Source organism: Ostrea edulis, chromosome 7 (genome assembly GCF_947568905.1).
Source record: "Ostrea edulis chromosome 7, xbOstEdul1.1, whole genome shotgun sequence".
NCBI lineage: Eukaryota > Metazoa > Mollusca > Bivalvia > Ostreida > Ostreidae > Ostrea > Ostrea edulis.
The window spans coordinates 59,275,099-59,297,304 of NC_079170.1; the positions used below are offsets into that span (position 1 = coordinate 59,275,099).

Genomic DNA, 22,206 nt, shown 5'->3' on the forward strand with positions numbered 1-22,206 from the left:
GAAGGGGATTAGTTTTAGTGTGCTGAAACAATTCTTCCTAGTTTTACTTATTTTCATTGTACATCACACTGACTTGTATCATGATAAAACCAACAGAATATTTTTATGATTCAATAAACTTATAAAAAGAACTATGCAAATGTGGTTATCACATCTAGAAGTTTAAATGAGCGCAGAACATATCCCTTATTTATAAAGCTCCCCATATCCTAAACCTTTTATCAGAAATTGATCACAAATATACTTTGAACTTTTGGACCAAAGTCATTTTGGAAAGGTCAAGGTCACTCAGAACATATACCTTATATAAGTAAAAAGTTCTTTATTTCAACAGTTTTTGAACAGATATTGATCATATATCACACAAATAAGTAATAGAAAAAGGGCTTTCAGACAAACATAACTCAATGTAATATTCTAAAGGTCAAGGTCACTCAGAACGTATACTTTATACATGTACATGAAAAAAACAACTTCATTTCAACAGTTATTGATCTTTTGGATCAAGGTCATTTTGGAAAGGTTAAGGTCACTCAGAACATATACCTCATACACTGTGTAAGGGAAAAGCCTTATTTCAACAATTTGTGAACAGCTATTGATTTTATATCACACAAATAAGTCAAAGATCACTCAAGGTCATTTTGTAAAGGTCAACGTCACTCAACATATACCTTATATATGAAAAACTTCAAAAATATTTCAACAGTTATTAATCATTGTGGGAGTTATTCCTCGTATGGAGTAGTTGATTGGTTAGATGTACATCTGTGTGTCGGGGTGCATCATCCATCAGTTTTACTGACATTCTTGTTTGCACCAGCCGCAGTAGTGTTCGCCTCTTGATCAAGAAGCGTGGATTTGACCCCTGCTCGTCTCTTGGAAGTAGTCTCAAACCAATTTATAAGATGTAAAAAGAGATTGTAACTGCTCATAAACTTAACACACGGCATTTAGATGTAACATTTGCAGATCTTATAGATAAGATAAAAACAAGACACCACTGTTATGGTCCTACACGCCATATCTAGGTCTTAATTGGTTGCTTTTCACTTACAGCTGGTGACAATTTGACGAGTAAAGGGTCACCCAACAAAATACAATCACATCTTTTGCTGCCTGCCTGACATAGTTTTCAAACTGCATGAAAGAATGCTATGGACTTTATTGATATATATTCCAAAGGTTCTCATTTTTTATTTTAAAAAATTAGATTGTCATACGTTTGCTTCAGACAATGCAGAACATCACACTGATATCTTCACGCTAAGAAGGCTCTTTAACTTTTGATGATGAAGCAAAACAGGCATCTGATCACAGAAAATGTATTCAAATACCATATTCCGGTATACATGTACACCATGCCGTAACTCGGGCTGAATAACCTTAAACCAATCTCTTACTGCAACATTCACCAGGGCCGTAAGTAGGGTTCTAAATCAGGGGAGGCAGGGGATTGGGGGCCGCCGATTGACTTTACGACTGAAAATGACACTTTTTAAATCCCAATTTATCATGTTTGTGTTTCATTTGTACTATGTAAAGAATCGTAATATGGTGTCAAAGACAAAGGTGCTTGTCTTCATTTTAAACATATATCCTATAATATAACATTTATATAATTTTATTTTCTTTTTTGCCAAAAAATCAGACGAGGCAGTTGCCTCGTCTGCCTCATCGGCAGTTACGGCCCTGTTCACCCTCGTGTAGTTATGAACCACAATGCAATGTTTGACAGTAACCCAAAAGGGCCTCTTATTATACTTACTTTAATATTCATAGAGCCAAAAATTGTAAATTTGTGTGAATATTGAATAGTCTAATTGATTATTTCTGCACCACTCAATGGTGTCCGTTTCCGGTGCAATTCAAACCTTGTTTAACTAAAACATCAAAACACCTTTATGATCCATGTAAAAGTGAGTAATTCAGTGAAAACAAGGAAACCGTTCATACAATGATTAATATTTTCTAGTTATACATCAATAACAAAATATTCAAAATATCAAACATTTAAAATAAACAATCAAAATTTTAACAAACATGGAAATTTGGAATGCAAAACAAATGTTTTTTAACTAACATTCAAAGTTCTTTGTCAGGATTTCGGTATTGTTGTATTTGTGTGTTGTAAATCTCCCTTCATTCCTCTCACTAGATTGTTCCACATTTTATGTATTGAGTTTAATTTAGATATATGAAAAAATGCGTATTTGTTCTTGGAATTGTTTCTTAATATCTCGGCAACAATTTTACCGTTCAACATGTAAAAGTCATTCCAACGTTTTTGCTTTACATTGATGGCTTTTGCAAGAGCACCGGTAATATAATAGTCATCCACCCAGAAAAACGGCGTGTAAAACGAGGCGGTGTACATTTTCTCGCACACGTCAACACTAAGAATAAACGCTGACCCAGAGCAGTACGGAGGGAAATAATCCGGTTGGAATTCAGTTTTGGGAACATACCATTTACTGTTTTCGTCCCTGAGCACTTTCATTCGCACCCATTGATTGCACAAAATGAGATTCGTCGTTCCGTATTTATTTACTGTGCTGTGTTTTATCTCGTCAACGATTTTGAAGAGGTTAATCATAATATCATCATCTGACTTTATTGCAAACGAAGCATGCCGGCAGTGGTTTGAAATCCACTTGAGGGCAGCTATCCCTTTGTAAGTTAAGTTTCTGTAAGAATCCATGAAATCCTCCTGAACAATATCACCATAGTGATTATACTCCATTTCTATTTTGGTCATGACTTTCTCTTCTGCCACCTTTCCCAGCACGAACACTAACCTAGCTTTGTATATTTTCAGGAGATGGGGATCCCCCCATGTGTGTCGTATCGTTTGACGTTTCCGAAAATTTGTTGGTGACGTATGAATATACACAATGAAATATACATCTTTCCCAGTACACATATTCACTGGATTCAAAATATAGTTAAAATCGTGTGGATTGACTATTGGTGGCACTGTTGACGTCCAACCTGGAAATGACGAATTTTTGACGTCATACTGAGTTGTCCGATAGATTTCATTGGCTGCGCGTGTTGATCGTGTTTCCTGCACGATCTGAGAGTCCCGTTCACGGAAATTATGAGACAAGGATCTGGTTGTTTTTTGTATTAAGAAGGAATACATTAATACAATGAGAATAAACAGGGCCACAGACCATTTGTAGAGGAATGACGACCGTGGAAACATTTTACGCCCTGTATTGTTATTTCACCATTGTCTTCCTTCCCTTCACATCAGTCGTACCTAAAATAAAAACAGAAAAAATACTTCATGTGCTAAATTCATGCATAACACTTTCTTATAGCATGCACACTGTAGAAAACACGATAAGCATCGCCGTGTACTGTATATCATATCTCCTCTGACAGTTTAGGGAATATTGATCTTGATTCAGCGATAACTTCAGAGCACGAGATTTTGGAAGCATGCATGACGTGAGACTATGGTGTAAATAAACAGCAATTAACCTGGTCTTTTCCACAAAATTGCTTGTAAGTCATTAACAATTAACAGTTTAAAGATGAAAAGGTCAGTTCCTCTCTCATGTTTTGTTTTATGACGCACAAACTGATCTATACATTAACACACCGGGAGTACCCGACATTAAGCCAATATTTCTCACCAACAGTTCCCCGAGATAATAGACATCAGAAGAGATTTCTAGACATTTCGCTCCCTGACATTGCAGTGCATACACTAAAAACAAGGAAAGATGAAGACAAAATTGGTTAACAGAAGAAAATCAATATGAACACTTATACTAGTGTTATTTAGAATCTTAAGGATGTTGGACTATGATCTAAAGTTAATTATTGCTCGTCAGTGAGAGCTATTTGCCTAAACATGGTCGACTAAGAGATGGCTTTCACATTCTTTAGAACGGAAACTTCACGCGTACCGGTATCTTCTTAATGATCTTTTTCTGTATCCTGAGCAAAGTAGCCATCGGCATGTGTAGCCCTTAACCGACATGTAGTGGTGTCTCTAAAATTACAGTTAAATGATAACTGTACATGATGTATGTTTATAAGTCATGATACAGCTGCAGTATTGACTTACTCTTTACATCTGATAGCAGGAACATGTAGATTAGTAGATATATGGTATGTGTGGAATTCATATCCTCCCTCAACACACAAGACGAGGGATGTAACGTGTTTAACGGCGACAAAAAGACAAATTTATAACTCCGGTTAAAATTAAAACACGAAAACTGAACCATTATCGTGATGACAATTAGTATTACTGGAGTAAAGTTTAAACTTTATAGTTTAGTTAACCATGTTGATCTTCCGTGGTCGTCATTTTGTAGAGAACCCCCTATTCCTCTAACAAAGATCTTCGTATATTTTCAGTCTGGCCATCCTTTGAATATTTCTCCTTTAAATTGTTCTGCTGTGTTGTCTCGAAATTGGGCATATCATATCATATTTACCTGTAAATTCCAGTTAGTTTTTGTATGTTGTAGAATTTGGAGATAATATCAGCTTTAAGTGAAAAGCCACATATTTTAATCTTTGCATGGTTCTTAAAGGTTGTAATATTGACGATTTTTTAAAAATATTGCAAACACCTACTTTAACACAACGTCTCCAAAATTTCGCCTCTAATGCCGTGAGTCATCATCTTGGACTCGAAGCGAAGCCGGAATATAGAATCGAAGCAGGCTCCCCCCGGATGCGAAAAGAGTGCCCTGACCACTTAGCTACATGTAGTGGTATATCGGTAATCAGATAGTAGTGTAATGACGGGGAAAGCGACCGGTATACCAGTAATCAAATAGTGTAATGACGGGGAAAGCGACCGGTATACCAGTAATCAAATAGTGTAATGACGGGGAAAGCGACCGGTATACCAGTAATCAAATAGTGTAATGACGGGGAAAGTGACCGGTATACCGGTAATCAGACAGTGTAAAGAAGGGGAAAGCGACCATTATACCGGTAATCAGATAGTAGTATAATGAAGGGGAAAGCGACCGGTATACTGGTAATCAGATAGTAGTGTGGTGAAGGGGAAATGACCGGTATACTGCTAATCAGATAGTGTCATAAAGGGGAAAGTAACCGGTATACCAGTAATCAAATAGTGTAATGATGGGGAAAGCGATCGGTATACCAGTAATCAGACAGTGTGGTGATGGGGAAAGCAACCGGTAATCAGACAGTGTGGTGATGGGGAAAGCAACCGGTAATCAGACAGTGTGGTGATGGGGAAAGCAACCGGTATACCGGTAATCAGATAGTGTAATGACGGGGAAAGCGACCGATATACCGGTAATCAGACAGTGTAATGAAGGGGAAAGCAACCGGTATACCGGTAATCAGATAGTGTAATGACGGGGTAAGCGACCGATATACCGGTAATCAGACAGTGTAATGAAGGGGAAAGCGATCGATATACCGGTAATCAGACAGTGTAAAGAAGGGGAAAGCGATCGATATACCGGTAATCAGACAGTGTAATGAAGGGGAAAGCGACCGGTATACCGGTAATCAGACAGTGTAATGAAGGGGAAAACGACCGGTATACCAGTAATCATATAGTGTAATGACGGGGAAAGCGACCGATATACCGGTAATCAGATAGTAGTGTAATGAAGGGGAAAGCGGACAACTTCGGTAAGGGAAATAACTCGGTAAACACTGAAATGATTTGACGTGGATCAGAGGTCCTCGTGGCTATCTAGTTTGTTTTGAAATTACTCGACTTTGTTGGAATTCCTGTCGCATATCAAATAGTAACCATTAAAGGAATGCTATCCATATTCCGGGGTGAGCTTCAGAACTGAACAACGTCTCATAGATACACACGCTCTTTGTCACCTACTGCAAATGTCACTATCATGCAGGGTTTGATACTAAGGCACGTCCGACCGACCGAGACTACTAAATGATAGGTCCGGTCGGGTAAAATGTTTATTTACTAGTCCGACTGGTCGTGTTAAAAATATAAACAAATTTAAGAAACTTTACTTTAAATCATAAGATATTTTATTCATAAAAAAAATAACTGTAAAGAGTTTGCGAGCAATATTGAACCGCATGATGACATAATCTCTATCTTTAGTTCTAATAAGCCGCGGTCGTAAGTGATGTTCTACGACATCTACACATTGTTAATGTGTGTAAAGTTATGTTTTGGTTAAATAGAATTATTGAATTCATTTTCATTAAAAAAAACACCAAAACAGTTCATTTGAATTGAATATAAGAAAGTGTTTATTAAACATATGTGCGGGAATGTCTATATAATCAAATATGAAATCTCGTCCTCAATGAAAGCAAAAGATGTCTCAAAAAAGAAAAAAAAAAAAAGGAAAACGTTGGGTAGAAACAAAGCAGGGCTTATGAAATAGAAATTTTTAAAAAAAATATTGACGTCAATTTATTCTAAATGGATTAAAGAATTTCCGTGCCGGTAAAAATTTAAAGAAACTGAAAAAGGGTTGAAAGTAAAAGCATCAAATTGAATGACAAGATTAAAGATTTTTTTGAGACAATTAAATGCATTTTAGTTCAAACTTAACGTTTTTCATTTAAATTAAGTACATGTATTTAGATATGGAGAATCTTATAAGATTTTTTTCTGGAACGTTGGTCAGGGCTAGTGGATGTAAGGTCAGGTCTAGCAAAAATCATTTTAAGTAGCCCGATTGGTCTAGTGCCCAAAAAAGTTAATGTCAAACCCTGCAGTATGCTTTAACGAATTATTTCAGTGCAGCTAAATTGGTTTTAAGAGAATGTCTCAGAGAAAAACATGCAAAATCGTCCAGATGGGTTATCAACTTTCCCTAAATCAAGAGTGGAGTGAAGTCAAAAGTTAATTTGTGATGTTATGCACCATGTAGACATATTTATAAAGGTCGTTCTCCCTCCTTCATTTCCTATGTGCAAATGTAGAAATGATGTCAACTTGCCTCTATATTCAATCATGATACATGAAAACCAAACATATCATAAACAAATCTAACTCAGTGCAATGCTTTGTTCACAGACAGCGTTGCCTTTTTGCATTTGTCTAATCTATGTGACCATAAAATGGCCTTTCTCGATGTTGAACAAATCAGGGGGGGGGGGGGTCTTAAAGGCCAGCAGTTGGGTATAAAAGCAGCCAATCGGTGAAAATGGTGGAATATATGAATTTTCTGGTCACATTCACATTGCAGCACTTATTTTGCAAAAATAAAGATTAATCTGTTGTACTGAAATCTTAAAATGGGTATGCTTGTTCCCCTCATAACTGTGCATATATTGGCCATATCTATTTTAGATATAAATTCTCATGAAGTTTTAATTTTGGCCTCAAAAATCTGAAGCAGGGCTAAATTTGTATTTCAAACTAGAGATTGGCAGTTTGTGGGTGTGATTATCTTTTGCTATTGTTTACACGGATGTTGACTCACATGTTGCACGAGCATGCTTATCTAGTTCTAGATAAGAGGGATTGCACCAAAGGAAACATGTAATCAAATCACTGTACAACGTGGAAAAAAGTACTTACTCATATATCATTGGTAAATCCAGATTTTATTTTTTAATTATATATAATCACATTCCTTAAAAAAAAAAAATTGGTTAACTTTATAAAATTAACTCATTAGGACTGTTCAGTCTGATCGCTGTTTCAGAGTTTTGCAGGATTGCTGGTACCTTTTCTCGAAAAATGTCAAGCATGGTGTTTGACTGATTAAGCAACAATCTCCTAGGCCAGTTGTGTAACTCCCATTGTCTCTCATCAATGATGACAAATATGTCCAATTGTTCAACCATCACTCTAAAATTACTCTCAATCTGGACTCTTACTTGTGGACATTACAATGTCAAAAGAGACAATCATAGATAGTAGGTCTCCAAATATCATAATGGACAAAGTGTTTCTTAATAATCCTTCAATGCACATGTCCTACATTGCACAGCTACAATTTCCCCCCAGATTCTTCTCATAATTGAAAGGTACCAAGAGGAAAATCATAAGTATTAGTATATCAAATATACCAATATTTGTGTATATTATCAAAAAAATACATGTTTTAAAAGACATGGATAAAACAATGATGAATTCATCTTGTAGTTCCTAGGGTGAAGTTTTGTTAAAGTAAAAACATATCCTTTCAGTGCCTCACAGATCAAGCAGAGTGGTAGAAAAATGCGGGAAAACTTTAGTTTATTTGATAAATCATGCCAGTCTCCCTGTTCAAAATATCGTCTGCTACAGAGCACGTGTAGAGTCAAGCATCAGACTGCTGCTTATTCTGATAACACTGCTAAGCCCTGTCCTCTTGCCATATATGCTTAATTGCTGTAGGGGTGTTAATTACTTCTATGTTAAATTCATGAGAATTTATATCTAAAATAGATATGGCCAATATATGCACAGTTATGAGGGGAACAAGCATATTCATTTGAAGATTTCGGTACAACAGCTTAATCTTTATTTTTGCAAAATAAGTGCTGCAATCTGAATATGACCAGAAAATTCATATATTCCACCATTTTCACCGATTGGCTGCTTTTATACCCAACTGCTGGCCTTTAATTGCTGTAGGGGTGTAATTTTTTCTAGGTTACTCCCAGCCTTCAATGTAAATCAAGAGGCCCATGGGCCACATCGCTCACCTGAGTCACCTTGGCCCATATTCAAAGATTTCCCATACATCTTCGCATGTCAAACTTTGATCCTAATTATGGCCCCAACCTACCCCCGGGGGACATGATTTTTACAAACTTCAATCTGCACTATGTCAGGATGCTTTCATGTAAATGTAAACTTTTCTGGCCATGTGGTTCTTGAGAAGAAGACTTTAAAAGATTTTCCCCTATATATTTCTATGTAAAACTTCGATCCCCTATTGTGTCCCTATTCTACCCCGAGGGGCCATGATTTTAACAAACTTGATTCTGTACTATGCCAGGAAGCTTTCATGTAAACCTCAGCTGCTCTAACTCATAGGTTCTTGAGAAGAGGACAGCAGACTTTTCCCAATCTAACTGGTACATACTATATCAAGTGATGAAAAGATTAATGAGTAGACGCAGAGCAGCGGAGTGGAGTGATATTAATCTGGAATAAGATGAAATCAAAAGCTAAATGTATGAACTAAATACTCATATGTAAAAACAGTGTATAATGAAGATTCAAAATGATGACAAATGTGTTATCTACATGTATGTGACTCGGGTCTCAACAGATTAAATCTGTAAACTGAGTTTACGGCAGTGGATAGATTTTAAAAACAAATGATTCATCTGTCAAATTTAACTGTTCATCATTTGGTATATAGAAACACCCTGTCAAAAGCATGCAGTGTAGACTGCCCAGAAGCTAAATGGTATTTCTATTGTCAAACTGATTTGTCCGATTCATGAGGTGAACTATCAAATTAAGGTATTAGAACTTGAAAATAATGTTACTCCCAATACAAGGGGATGAAATATAACTGATAACTCATTATGCTTATTGTTTTAGAAGGCTCTTACAGCATGATACAACTCGGTGACAAATCTTTTAACGCTCTTTTTTTCCATTAAAATGTTAATGTTAGAAAATATCTTTGAAGCTCCCTTTTACTCTGGAGAAAAGATAATTAGATTAGACAAGTGCAAAAAGGCAATGCTGTCTGTGAACAATGCATTGCACCCAGTTAATTGTGTTTATATATTGTATATCACGATTGAATATAGCGGCAAGCTGACATCAATTCGACATTTGCACAAGTGAAATGTATATGTCAACATTGTGATCCGCTAACAAACTAGCTTTTGACTTTTGAAATGGTTAAATGTGACTGTAACTTGTCAAACTGATTATGTATATCAAATTTTGTAGTTGGACTTCCACAGTTCTGTATCGGTAAGAGGTTTCTATTTGCATTATTGATAAGCCTCTCCCTAGTATACATTTATCTGAAGTTGGGCAATTTAAACTGCCAGTCTTTCTTCACGCTTTTATTGTTGTTCGGTTTTCAGACACTATGAACGTTATATGATCTGTACATCGCTGGAACATTTAGGCTGCAGCAGAAATCAATATAGGTATATCCTAGTTTATTGAATTAGGTTCATTATGAAATGTTTTTTATAGTTCTCTCGCAACAAGAGCAGAACTGCACACGAATATAGAACGCTTGTTTACACATCACTTCCCAATTTCCTTCCCTGTCGAGACCGTTTTACACCAGTGTGTATCGCCATTTCATACGTTATGTGCGTAATATAGAGGGGGAAAAAAGAAAGTTGTTTTCAATTCGGGTTGGCAGAAGGCTACACATTTAAAAATGAAAGTATGTCATAAACTCACCTACCTTTCCTTTTTTTGGCATCTCTACTCATTTTGAGCATATCACAATATTTTTTCGCCTATAGTCACTATGTATAAGTACCATTTTGACAGTTATAGAAGAGTCCTTCAGTAGACTTCAGACGAACATTGTACTGAGGAGGATAGAACACGTATTGATCCCTTCGTCTATCCTTGCTAAAGGAACAGTACGGACAATCTCGTTAATTATAGTAACGTGCGAGTAAAACATCTCTCACGCCAAAACCAATAGCTATCTACAACTGTACCAAACCGTGCATGTGTGGGTATGTACGTGTAGTGTTGCTGGTCGACTTTAATGTACTTTAAATATCTAATCTGATTGTTCTGTTTGTGTGGGTACTCTCAGGTTATAGGTCAAAGCAGAGACATATGATATATATATGGCTCTGGTCTGGGCTATCAAATTTACCTACCCTGAATACAGTCACGATAACAACGGGGATATTTCAATCAACTTAATCCTTTCATGTCAGGCCAAACCGTGTTCATAAACACGTTGAAATTGATTTAGTCCATTAGAATTTTAAACTTGTTTTTACCTGACATCAGAATTTGTCTCGGAACATCCAAATTAACACAGGTTTCAATACTAGTCCCTTCCTCATGGTTCACTTCGCCTCCGAATCGTTCAACATGTGTTTTCCTGTGTAGAAATATTTCCGGTACGTTCTGTTATGCGTACACACGAGTTTAAAGCCGTTTTCGAGGAGAGAAACGACACACTGATATTTCGACATCGGAAAAAAATAGAAGGGGGCGTGTTTTAACGCTGACATCACGCGACTTTTGTACATCCGATCATATAATCTATACCCATACAGTGTCCTTGGCTATCTTACATACAGAGATGTCGCTGTGTAAGAGTGGGGCGGATGTTAGATTATACCATTACGGAGAACGAAAGTGCAGATGAAACAACTTGATGTCTAGGATATGAAATATGTAGGATCAAACGGATATACATGTATTGTGTATAAAAAATGATTAATTGTACTTTTATTACAACCACATATGCAGATATTTTTGCAGGGTGTTTTTTTCTCATTTGATTATTCTAAAAAGAAACCAACTACCCCACCCACCCCGGGTGAATACTATTTGTAAGCCTAAATCATTCACGGGCAGCTATAGTGTGAAGAACGTTCGAGTCAATCATAATTTCACATAAACATTGAAAATTTTAATTAAAGGTAAACAAAACATTTTAAAATCTTGTTTTGAAGAAATGATTCGTATGGCAACATGAAATGTGGGTTACATAAATACATGACGAATTTGACAGGTTGGGTCTTGGTTTAATTTCCTATGCAGGATCTAGAGTTTTACGAAAAATTTGGGATGTGTACACACAAAACACGTTTTCAAAGAATCTGCGACATTTCTAACAGAATGCAGAATCGCCATTTAACAGATAATTTTAATGTAAAATATCATTTACACAAACTTATTGATTATCTGCATAAACATATATTGCCTGTGGGCTAACAACCTGTGTATTGAAATTGCTTAAATAGCTATTTTTACATTATGTGCTCACTCAGAGCGAACAACAAACACATACACACACACAGATAGATAGATAGAGAGAGAGAGAGAGAGAGAGAGAGAGAGAGAGAGAGAGAGACCTTAAAATATCAATATGATTGTTTTATTATATGGTCATCATCGTATAATAATACTACTATAGCCTACGTAATGATACTGGTCAGTCATCATTGTATAATACTACTACTATAGCCTACGTAATGACACTGGTCAGTCCTCATTGTATAATACTACTACTATAGCCTACGTAATGACACTGGTCAGTCATCATTGTATAATACTACTACTATAGCCTACGTAATGATACTGGTCAGTCATCATTGTATAATACTACTACTATAGCCTACGTCATGATACTGGTCAGTCATCATTGTATAATACTACTACTATAGCCTACGTCATGATACTGGTCAGTCATCATTGTATAATACTACTACTATAGCCTACGTAATGACACTGGTCAGTCATCATTGTATAATAATACTACTAGAGACTACGTCATGATACTGGTCAGTCACCATTGTATAATAATACTACTATAGCCTACGTAATGACACTGGTGAGTCATCATTGTATAATAATACTACTAGAGCCTACGTCATGATACTGGTCAGTCACCATTGTATAATAATACTACTATAGCCTACGTAATGACACTGGTGAGTCATCATTGTATAATACTACTACTATAGCCTACGTCATGATACTGGTCAGTCATCATTGTATAATAATACTACTATAGCCTACGTCATGATACTGGTCAGTCATCATTGTATAATAATACTACTAGAGCCTACGTCATGATACTGGTCAATACTACTAGAGCCTACGTAATGATACTGGTCAGTCATCATTGCATAATACTACTACTAGAGCCTACGTCATGATACTGGTCAGTCACCATTGTATAATAATACTACTATAGCCTACGTCATGATACTGGTCAGTCACCATTGTATAATAATACTACTAGAGACTACGTCATGATACTGGTCAGTCACCATTGTATAATAATACTACTAGAGACTACGTCATGATACTGGTCAGTCACCATTGTATAATAATACTACTAGAGACTACGTCATGATACTGGTCAGTCATCATCGTATAATAATACTACTATAGCCTACGTAATGATACTGGCCATCTTTGTATACAGCTTGACTAGATCAAGTCAAGTGATTAGAGGCGCGAATTTTTGTTCATTATCAATCTGATTAAAATCAGATCCTATGATCCTCTGATCCGCTCACTAGTGTAGCGATCTAAGTGATTTTAATCAGATTGGTTCATTATATGACTAGATAATTTAAAATATCAAACTCGGTTAATGTCCAAAAAAAGTAGAACTTAGCAAATGAGACCTGTTGGGTCTTCGGGTTTTTGTTGTTGTTGTTTTTTGTTGTTGTTATTTTTGTTGTTTAATTTTTTTGGTTTTTTTTACATCAGATTCGATGTAACTAGATCTTTAATACAACAAATGTCACTTCAGTTCGTGGAAGAAGTTCTAGGGCAAAATAGTCGGAAGTGAGTAGAAACAATAATCCATCAGTTGCATCAATTTCGAAATTCTTAATTTATTGTTGAAGAAATTAAATAAAAATGTGGACATAATTTTCTCTTTCTAGGTTGTTGTATCCCAGTCTATCTGTAATAAACACAGTTGCCTACTTGGTATGCCTGTGAAATGACAAAGCCCGTGCTTAACGTGCTACTTGATCTTTCGCTCGTTCTCGCTGTTTTTCTAAATGTTTATATATATATATATATATATATATATATATATATACATGTGTGTGTATTCGCTTGCAGCACCGTCAAACAATATCACATCAGTTTCGAGATTATAGCTCTCCTGTGTAGGAGGTGCATTTAGTGTAACTCTGAATGCCTAAATGGGACAAAGTGGATCTTGCAGTCAGTGAGAAAGATGATAAAATGTATTAAAACCGACATCTCATGAAATATTTAATGTAGGAAATACTATCGAAAGAAATAATTTACTAAAGTGGGAACATAAATACAATGCCATATATTTGCAGGTAAAATCCTAGATATAGGTAGATGCAACGAAATAACGTGATATAATAAGAATTACAAATATTTACACTGTAAATACTACTTGAATACTTATCACTTACTTAGTTTATGTATCAGTTGAAATCGGTTGATGAAACTGCGTATGATTTACTTATTGAGCACATTGAATCACTTATGTAGTGATGAATATTTGTCCTACTCCCGCGTGTGAACAAGTTGTTTTGCGCCTTACTATGTACGAGAGTTCCCCAAAGGGAAATAACTCGGACGTATCTCGAAGCCAGCGTATTGAATTCAACATCTGTAGCAACTTCGTTATTCTGCATGGACGACTGTTAAATTCTAACATACGGCGCCCGACTTCACAATCAGCTGGAAATTAGGAATCAGTGAACGTTCTGGCGCATTTCCCTTTTTTGGACAATTTTGTTTCCTTTTAGGGAGGGTGCACGTGACACGAATACATGTATATTCACGTCAACTAAAGAATTAGCAAAAGAAAAGATTTTGAAAGGTGATCTGGTTTCTCGTTTATCAGTCTAGAACTCCGTTTTAAAGACTTCGTGATCTTGCATTGTTTAGACATTCCTCCAAGTAGAGGGACGTTATCTCCGCACATCCTGCTCTCCGGTTGTTGTAATCAACAGTGGATTCGGTACATGTTATCATCGTGACCTACTTTTGGACAGTTACATTTAAATTTTCAGGTACTATTTGACTTAACATCATCAAACTTTGTTAATTGTCAGATGAATCTTGGTTAGTGAGAAATTTTGCCTGTTCTACAATGTATCAGAAGAGCGATTCTTGGCCCATGGGCCTCTTGTTATAAATTCACTTTGAAAGCAATCAATATACATGTGTAATAGACTGCTTCACTCAGTGAGCACGGTCTCAATCTTATTCGTGTTGATCACGGTGTTTATTTTCTTTTTATCAGTTGAATTATGAGTTTTTATGATGTCACATCTTTAGACTAAATGGTCAGTAAATCATTTCACAATTATGGCAAGAAAGTGTATGGAATTCTATAAACTTTCAGACCAGACAAAACAAAATTTTGAAAAAAAATCTAATTTCATTGAAATTCAAATACGCCTACATAATGAAAAAATAGAAAATTGACATACTTCAGGCATGTGATTGAACACAGGGTCATTAGATTGATTGGTTGATTCCTTTACGCCACGCGGATCAGTTATATATATAATCTACAGTTATATGGAAATGCAAGAGAAACCGAAATAAGGGGCGAGATCAAAAGTTCAATGTCTGACAAAAAACTAAATTCACATAGTTTTCACTAAGACCCCACCCCCTTTAATATTAGATATGATGAATGTTGAAACTAATCGATTAACATACAATTATAAATAACACTCTCAGTCTGTGTACCTTTTCTACCGTTTATTCACATATGGTAGTGTACATTACTATTACATTAAAGTATCAAATGTTCATAAAAATGCAATATCATTATGTGTTTTTTAACCAGTTGTTTATCTTTTCTCCCCCCCCCCCCCCTCTTTTTCCACAAAAGTGTAATGGATGTGTCGGATGACATAAACTTACGGGAGCTTTTATCCCCCTTTCCCCCCTAACTATCTAAATTTAGATTTTTATCCGACATCGACCTTTTGAGCTCGCCTCTAATTATACAAATATTACAAAATGTCAGTTTCTTATCAGTCCAGATTGAGTTATTTAGGATATATAATGCTATATGTGCAAATATTGAATAAAATGATACTAGAATTCTAATGAAATAACCACGTGAACACGAGAAATGGGCTAAATGTTAGTTCATAAAATGTCACAAGTTCCAAGTGTGACATTTGCCGGGATATCCATTAAAGTTACATTTGTAAGAAATACAACGACAAGTCACTGATGTTCAAGTGAAACTGTGTACAACGATTCCCCCACACCTATGATAGTTTAAGGTCAGATAAAGAATGTTTCATTTCCCGTGATCCGATTGCAGGGGCGGATCCAGGAATTATGGTTACGGGGGGCGCCACTTTATGAGGCAGTGGGTCCAGGGCCAAGCCCCCGGAAGCTCCTGGATTTTACAGATTTTATGGGGCTTGAAATATTTCTCCTATTAAGTCATTTGTACTATTTTCTATCATTTAGATAAGGTGAAATTAATAAAATGACCCAAATTTTAAGGGGTTTTTGGAAAAAAATATGTTCTCCCAATAAAGTAATTCAAGAAATCAAAGAACAAGATACCGAGATTTACCTTAAATTTGAAAATTTTAAGGGGGGGGGGGGGGGCGCCGGCTGCGCCCCCCTCTAAATCCGCCACTGGATTGGCATAACAAAGTCTAAGTTTTTCCCCATGGAAAGAGAAATGCGGTAGTGATGTTATACCATATGACTACTTTATAAATTGTAAATTTGACCCTGTTCAGTTTGTGAAGCTGTCCTGAGAAGGATGTAATGATCTTAGTGTCGCAACATTATCATTTCTATGGATATGGACATGGTAGGTCTTTTGCAGCCCAGGGGTGATAAATTTATTTTTTCTAAATTTATTTGCTTTTATTTATAATTTTTGGGTTTAATGCTACAAATCATGGCAATATGACAATTTTTTTTTAAAAATATACTAATGCTACACATCATATGACGGAAATGAAATTATCAACACATGTCTGGGTTTTCATAATATTTCTTTCTACAGTGAACCCCAGTTAAATTAAAAATGTCCATGCTTCAAGATATTTTCTACATGACGTATTCCCAAATTTATTTTGGTCCGCCTTTTTGATTTATTAGGTTAGCATCGGTAGATTCGAAACTGGTAAATGAATTCAAAACCGGGAAAACGGAGGGAGTGTTGTAGGGTAAGGTGGTCTTCGATTAGGACACGATTCAGAGTCGGACAACTTTGATGTTAATTTTATCAAAATGATTATCCATGTAATAAATTCATCTTCCATCGTGATTGACTTAACAAACCAATTATTAATAAAATTTAAAGAGTGGTATTCCCGTCTTCGATTACGATGCCACATTTTTTATACACTTGACCATCGTAAGTACTGCACACCTGGACATTCTGAGATCCATCAGGTAATATTTTGATCGATCAAACTTATGACACATAGCATAAAGTGTAAAAGGAATGAAAATGAATGTGTTAATTAAAGATATATAATAATTTTCACACTGTAAATACAGAATACATGTTTCGTTTGAAAGAATTTTATTTTGTTGTGAAATAGTTCAAAAGTAATGAATTAGTTTGATCTCGAGTCGGACAGTATGATTTAATGTCGCTGTTTGGTTCAAAGTCGGACTGTGCGGGACACTGTCTAACTTTATATCAACATTAAAAATCACTTGGAGAATATAAGGTCCATACATGATGTAGAAAACTATATTTCAAAACTACTTTTAACAATGAAAATACATGTACATGTATGCAGATTTAAAGGGGTGGGGGGGGGGGTTAAATTCAAAATTCTAGAAGACAATATAGTCCTTTAGTATTGATGATCTTTAATTTTCTCTCTCTCTCTCTCTCTCTCTCTCTCTCTCTCTGAAAACGATAGAAAATAGAAACATAGGCCAAGATTATTATGTGATATTAGATATGATATCAAAGATCTAGATATACTTACTATATATTTATGCTTGACATCAATAATATATACTCATGTTTTGTCATCATATATTCTTCACATACATGTATAATAGTGTATATATTCATATGGAAATAAATGTTATAACACCCCGCCCACCCCCACCCTAAATCTAAAATCCTAAATAAAAAGTATTATGGACAACACAAGACGAGCGTGAATAATTAAAATAAAAAATTAATTTATTGATTGATTATTTTGCTGATTTCCGCCACACTCGACAATTTTTCAAGAAAGAACCCAGATACAATGTACCTGGGGACCATCCGAAAGTAAACTGGGAAATTTTCTCACCTACCGGCGCGGGTGGGATTCGAACCTACGCCGACCAGAGGTGAGAGAACGTGTGATTTTGAGCGCGATGCTCTGTAATTCTAATTATAATGATAATAACCCTACTTAATTTTAAATCTAGACACGCAGCAATTGTTAAAGCATTTTTACATGTATACACGGTTAGAATAATCAGATCCCCCTTAAATTAACTGAGGGATCGACCCGAAACTCCTCATAACAGTGTACATTTATAAATTATTTACGAAAGACAAACCAGTAATTGTCAAACAAACTCCGTACAGTGTCAATTCTACGGGACTAATTTCCCCTACGAATAATTATTGGAGTTAATGCAGTCTGTAGTTAATGTTGTAATATTTTCTGAAATTTCTTTCTTTATAAGCTGTGTTGCTGAACATTATGCCCTCTGGGCTCTGGGCCCAAATTTGGAATAAACTTATCTTATCTTTATGTTTACGAGGAATTTCAGGTCAAAACGGGCTTAGCCCCAGTGAGTGGAACATGAACAGTTGCTCACAAAATTCGTTGCGTTTATAATTGAGAATATATCCCTATCATCTATTATAAATAGATATAAACACTGACCTTATTTCATAGTATTGGCGCTTCTTCAAGTTTATAAGTATGGAAATCCATTGATGCCTAATTTCTTAACGTTATGTACACTGCCATCGACCATCGCGCCTCGACCATAAATTTATACGTTCATTGAAATTACGAAATGTATCAAATGTACGCTTCATTTCCAACCATTGTGTAGGTAACTAAATGGTGATATTACCATGTTTTCCGACTTATTATGGGGATAGATATTTCATGGAAATGTTTATTGGGAAAAGACAATAAAGTTTTAATAAGTTTTTTATCGTCGAATTTTGATAATACATTGGAGGTTGTTGTTCCATTGGAAGTTGACATACAAGTAGTGGATAGTTTTTAGGGCGGGGGTAATTTTACAACAAATCATCTCCCTTGCTTTAATTGCTGTAGGCCTATACATGTCCACCACTATGTTAGTCTGTGTTTACCCTCCGCCGGTGTATGGTAAACATAGGCCGAAATTGGTCTGAGAGAATGAGATATTAAACTGTTGTGCACTGGTATTCATAGTTAGTACAGGCATTCATCCTTCAACTTACAAAATTTATAACATTCACAATGTTATATATGCGTTTTTATGTTCATTCATTACCTGTTGAATCAAATTGATTAATTTTATCTGAATATTTCAGCATGTAATGAGAGTGTCGCGAACAAAATCTTTAAAAGTGTCTTAGAATAATAAGCGTTCAATGATGTGTGTTCTTCAGTTATGCATTGTTTACTAGTTCAAGAAATTGCATATACCCGATCACTTAAATCGCCTCTTGCTATTTGGACCCAAGTACAGTGTATATATAATGGGAGGAAAATGGTTCGGGGAAATAACAATCTTGTGAATTCTTTCAATGCAAGGTGAAGATAACGAACAGTCAATACGATGAATCATAATTCATCTTTTCGTTTTCAGTTAACAATTATCTAACTACAATCAGTGAGGTAGTATACATGTATACTTTGTCCAAATCTTTGAGAGGGATATGGTAAAGGAGAGATTAAAGGGGCGGGGTGAGAGAAAAGTGGACACACCTGTCTATGTATCATGATTAACCCCGCCCACTGTTTGATTCTTTTTAAATCCTCCATTAAAAGGTTATCTTGAACTACTTTCGGGATGCAGCAACTTCTTGTGTGGAAAAAGAACCAGCCCGCCCCCCCCCCCCCCTGTTTTTATTACCTGGACTCGCCACTGATTGGTGATGTCAGAATCATACTAATGAACAAATAAATAGTCTCTTGCTTTTAGAAAATTAAAAAGGAACCTAGTCTATGTGAAAGGAAAATGTGCATTTGCCGAATAGTCTGGGGGAAAATAACAATCTTTTGAACTTTTTCAATCCCTGGAAAATGCACCTCAAAGTTCATTAACCATAGAAAAACACAAAATTCTACTCATATCTTCTAACAAAGGAGCAATGTGGTCAATTAAGTTTCTGCAGAGAAATGAATGCAGCGCTAAAGTGCGAGGAAGGATGTTCTATTTCAACAACACAGAAATTTACACAAATATAATTGCATAGCTTCGCGATGTCAGTTACCTACTTATGATTGAAGGTAAGATTTTAACTTACATGCATTGACTATCTTATATGTAATATATATGTACATACATGTATGTAAATACAAATCACGCGTATATGTTTAGCGTTCATATATAGGGGTATATCTTGCTTTTGACTCTAATGCCCCCGTAAGAAGTAAGAGATGAACTGTATCGCCGTTATAGAACTATACATTATTTCAGCGTCTGATGGCTCCGTGGAGACATGATATACTACAACTATATAGTGAAAGAGAGATAGAAAATCAATTCTAGGCATAAGGCCAATGTTATTTTGTCTCGGAATAAATTGCAGAAATGCTCCATCCACCCATCCATGGGACCCCAAAGCACACAGGAACGTACAAATCAATAGCTTCCAGCTGATGTATCTTTGTGTACCATAGGTGATCAAGTATATGCAAATAACAACGAATGTTTTCATTATAGCGTTAATTTACTATACTATATGTACATGTATGTTAAAAACCTACCCCCACACGAGATCACATTTAACACACACACACACACACACACACAGAGAGAGAGAGAGAGAGAGAGAGAGAGAGATTAACCAGTACGTGTACCACGTCATTATTGTCTGTTTTAAAGTTACTGAGTATCCTCCTAAAAAAATTAAATTATATCCAGTTTAACCAATTGTGACACGGTGGTGGTGTTTTTCTTTGATGTTTACTGTTATGCAGGACTCAGAGACATATATATGTATCTGCAGGACTACTGTCGTAGAGCTAGTGTGTCATATTAGCCATTTCCAATCTTTATAACAAGTGTCTTGAAAATTCACCCGTCACACAGAAAACTGAACTCTCTCTCTCTCTCTCTCTCTCTCTCTCTCTCTCTCAATCATTGAGCAGCAACAACGAAGCTGACGTTACGGCTAGTAGTCATTGAAATCATTAGAATTGTGTTGTTATCGGGCTGTTTTTGTATTGATTGTAGGTCAATACACACGAGCTGAGGACAATGAATCACTTGGGTGTTATTTTCATGATATGAATCGATGAGCGAACGATTTATGAATGATATCTCAATCATTGACTATTTTTATCGATACATTGTGGCACACGTCCACAGGGTTACTAAGTCATGCAGGATTTAGCGAGGGTGGCAGTGGTTGTAGACTAGAAATAATTGGGAACGGGGGTGTTGACGGTATATTTTCTTACTGTATCACGAGTTTTCCAGTTAATTGGAGGTAATATAAAGATATAACAGCTTATGCTACAAAACAGTGTCAACGCAGCCATTTATACTCACTTTTGCCATGGTCGTTTACTGTTGAACATCTTTCCAACTAATGGCTCCACGGTGCGTGTATCGAAGCTTGGCTCATTCATTGCAGTTTCCTTAGCGCACGGTGGGGTTAACACGAGTTCTCAATCTTACATACAACTCCTGATAAATTGACAGATAGACGAGGGGGTATATACGTTAATCGATATTGAAATGCTGCTGATCCAAGAATAGGGCATCGATCCAGAATCACGTGACCAGTCCATTGTCAATCTCGTAAACCGAAGAATCCGATAATTGCTTAGTCCCGGTTTAGCAAGTTTGACCCCCAGTTCACAATCCTGCTAACATCTTGCAGGTTTACTCCTCAATTGAATTCCAGGGAGGTTAATTACTCATACTAGCGTCCCGGTTGGTCTATATTTGTTGGTACTTCACCTAAGTGCCAGCTAAAGCTGGTAACGTCTTCAGAAAAATCATTAAGTGAAGTATCACAAACATAGACCTACCGGTGTCCGAGCGTAACAGTACCATAGCAACGCCTCGACATGGGACCTGTTTTGAAGGTTACAAATGTATATCCCAAAATGAGCGAAAGGGCAGATTCGTTGAGATTACAAATATATTTTGTTTTCGAAATCATCAAGTTTAATATTAATATCATTTAGCATTCTTTTATCATCTGATTTGATCGGTGTATGAAGGCGGAAGAGGCCGGCCATTAGTAACGTGGATCAATTAGGCTGCATCTAAATACTTAACAGTATATACCTTCAGAATGCAAGCAGGTAGTATGGACTATGGAGGGGGGGGGGTGCAGATACAGCGAGTGACGGGTATAGAGGGGGGCAGATACAGCGAGTGACAGGTATGGAGGGGGCAGATACAGCGAGTGACGGGTATGGAGGGGGCAGATGCAATGAGTGACG

The 22,206-nt window shown here is 36.2% G+C and overlaps 1 protein-coding gene across 5 annotated transcripts; it reads right to left on the reverse strand.

The window, feature by feature from the left end:
- Positions 1 to 1,944: 1,944 nt before the first annotated feature.
- On the reverse strand, positions 1,945 to 21,513 carry LOC125657034 (beta-1,3-galactosyltransferase 1-like). 5 transcript variants are annotated; one of them, XM_048887670.2, is made up of 3 exons: positions 10,885 to 11,142; positions 3,645 to 3,718; positions 1,945 to 3,265 (listed from the first exon to the last, which is right to left on the reverse strand). In XM_048887670.2, exon 3 carries the CDS (start codon positions 3,206 to 3,208, stop codon positions 2,099 to 2,101), a length of 1,110 nt encoding a protein of 369 aa, XP_048743627.2. In that variant the 5' UTR covers positions 3,209 to 3,265; positions 3,645 to 3,718; positions 10,885 to 11,142; the 3' UTR covers positions 1,945 to 2,098. The 5 variants fall into 5 exon arrangements, with proteins under 5 accessions (XP_048743627.2, XP_048743628.2, XP_048743625.2 ...); XM_048887671.2 differs by lacking the exons at positions 3,645 to 3,718; positions 10,885 to 11,142 and adding an exon at positions 21,302 to 21,513; XM_048887668.2 differs by lacking the exon at positions 3,645 to 3,718 and having other exon boundaries at positions 10,326 to 11,142.
- Positions 21,514 to 22,206: the final 693 nt, after the last annotated feature.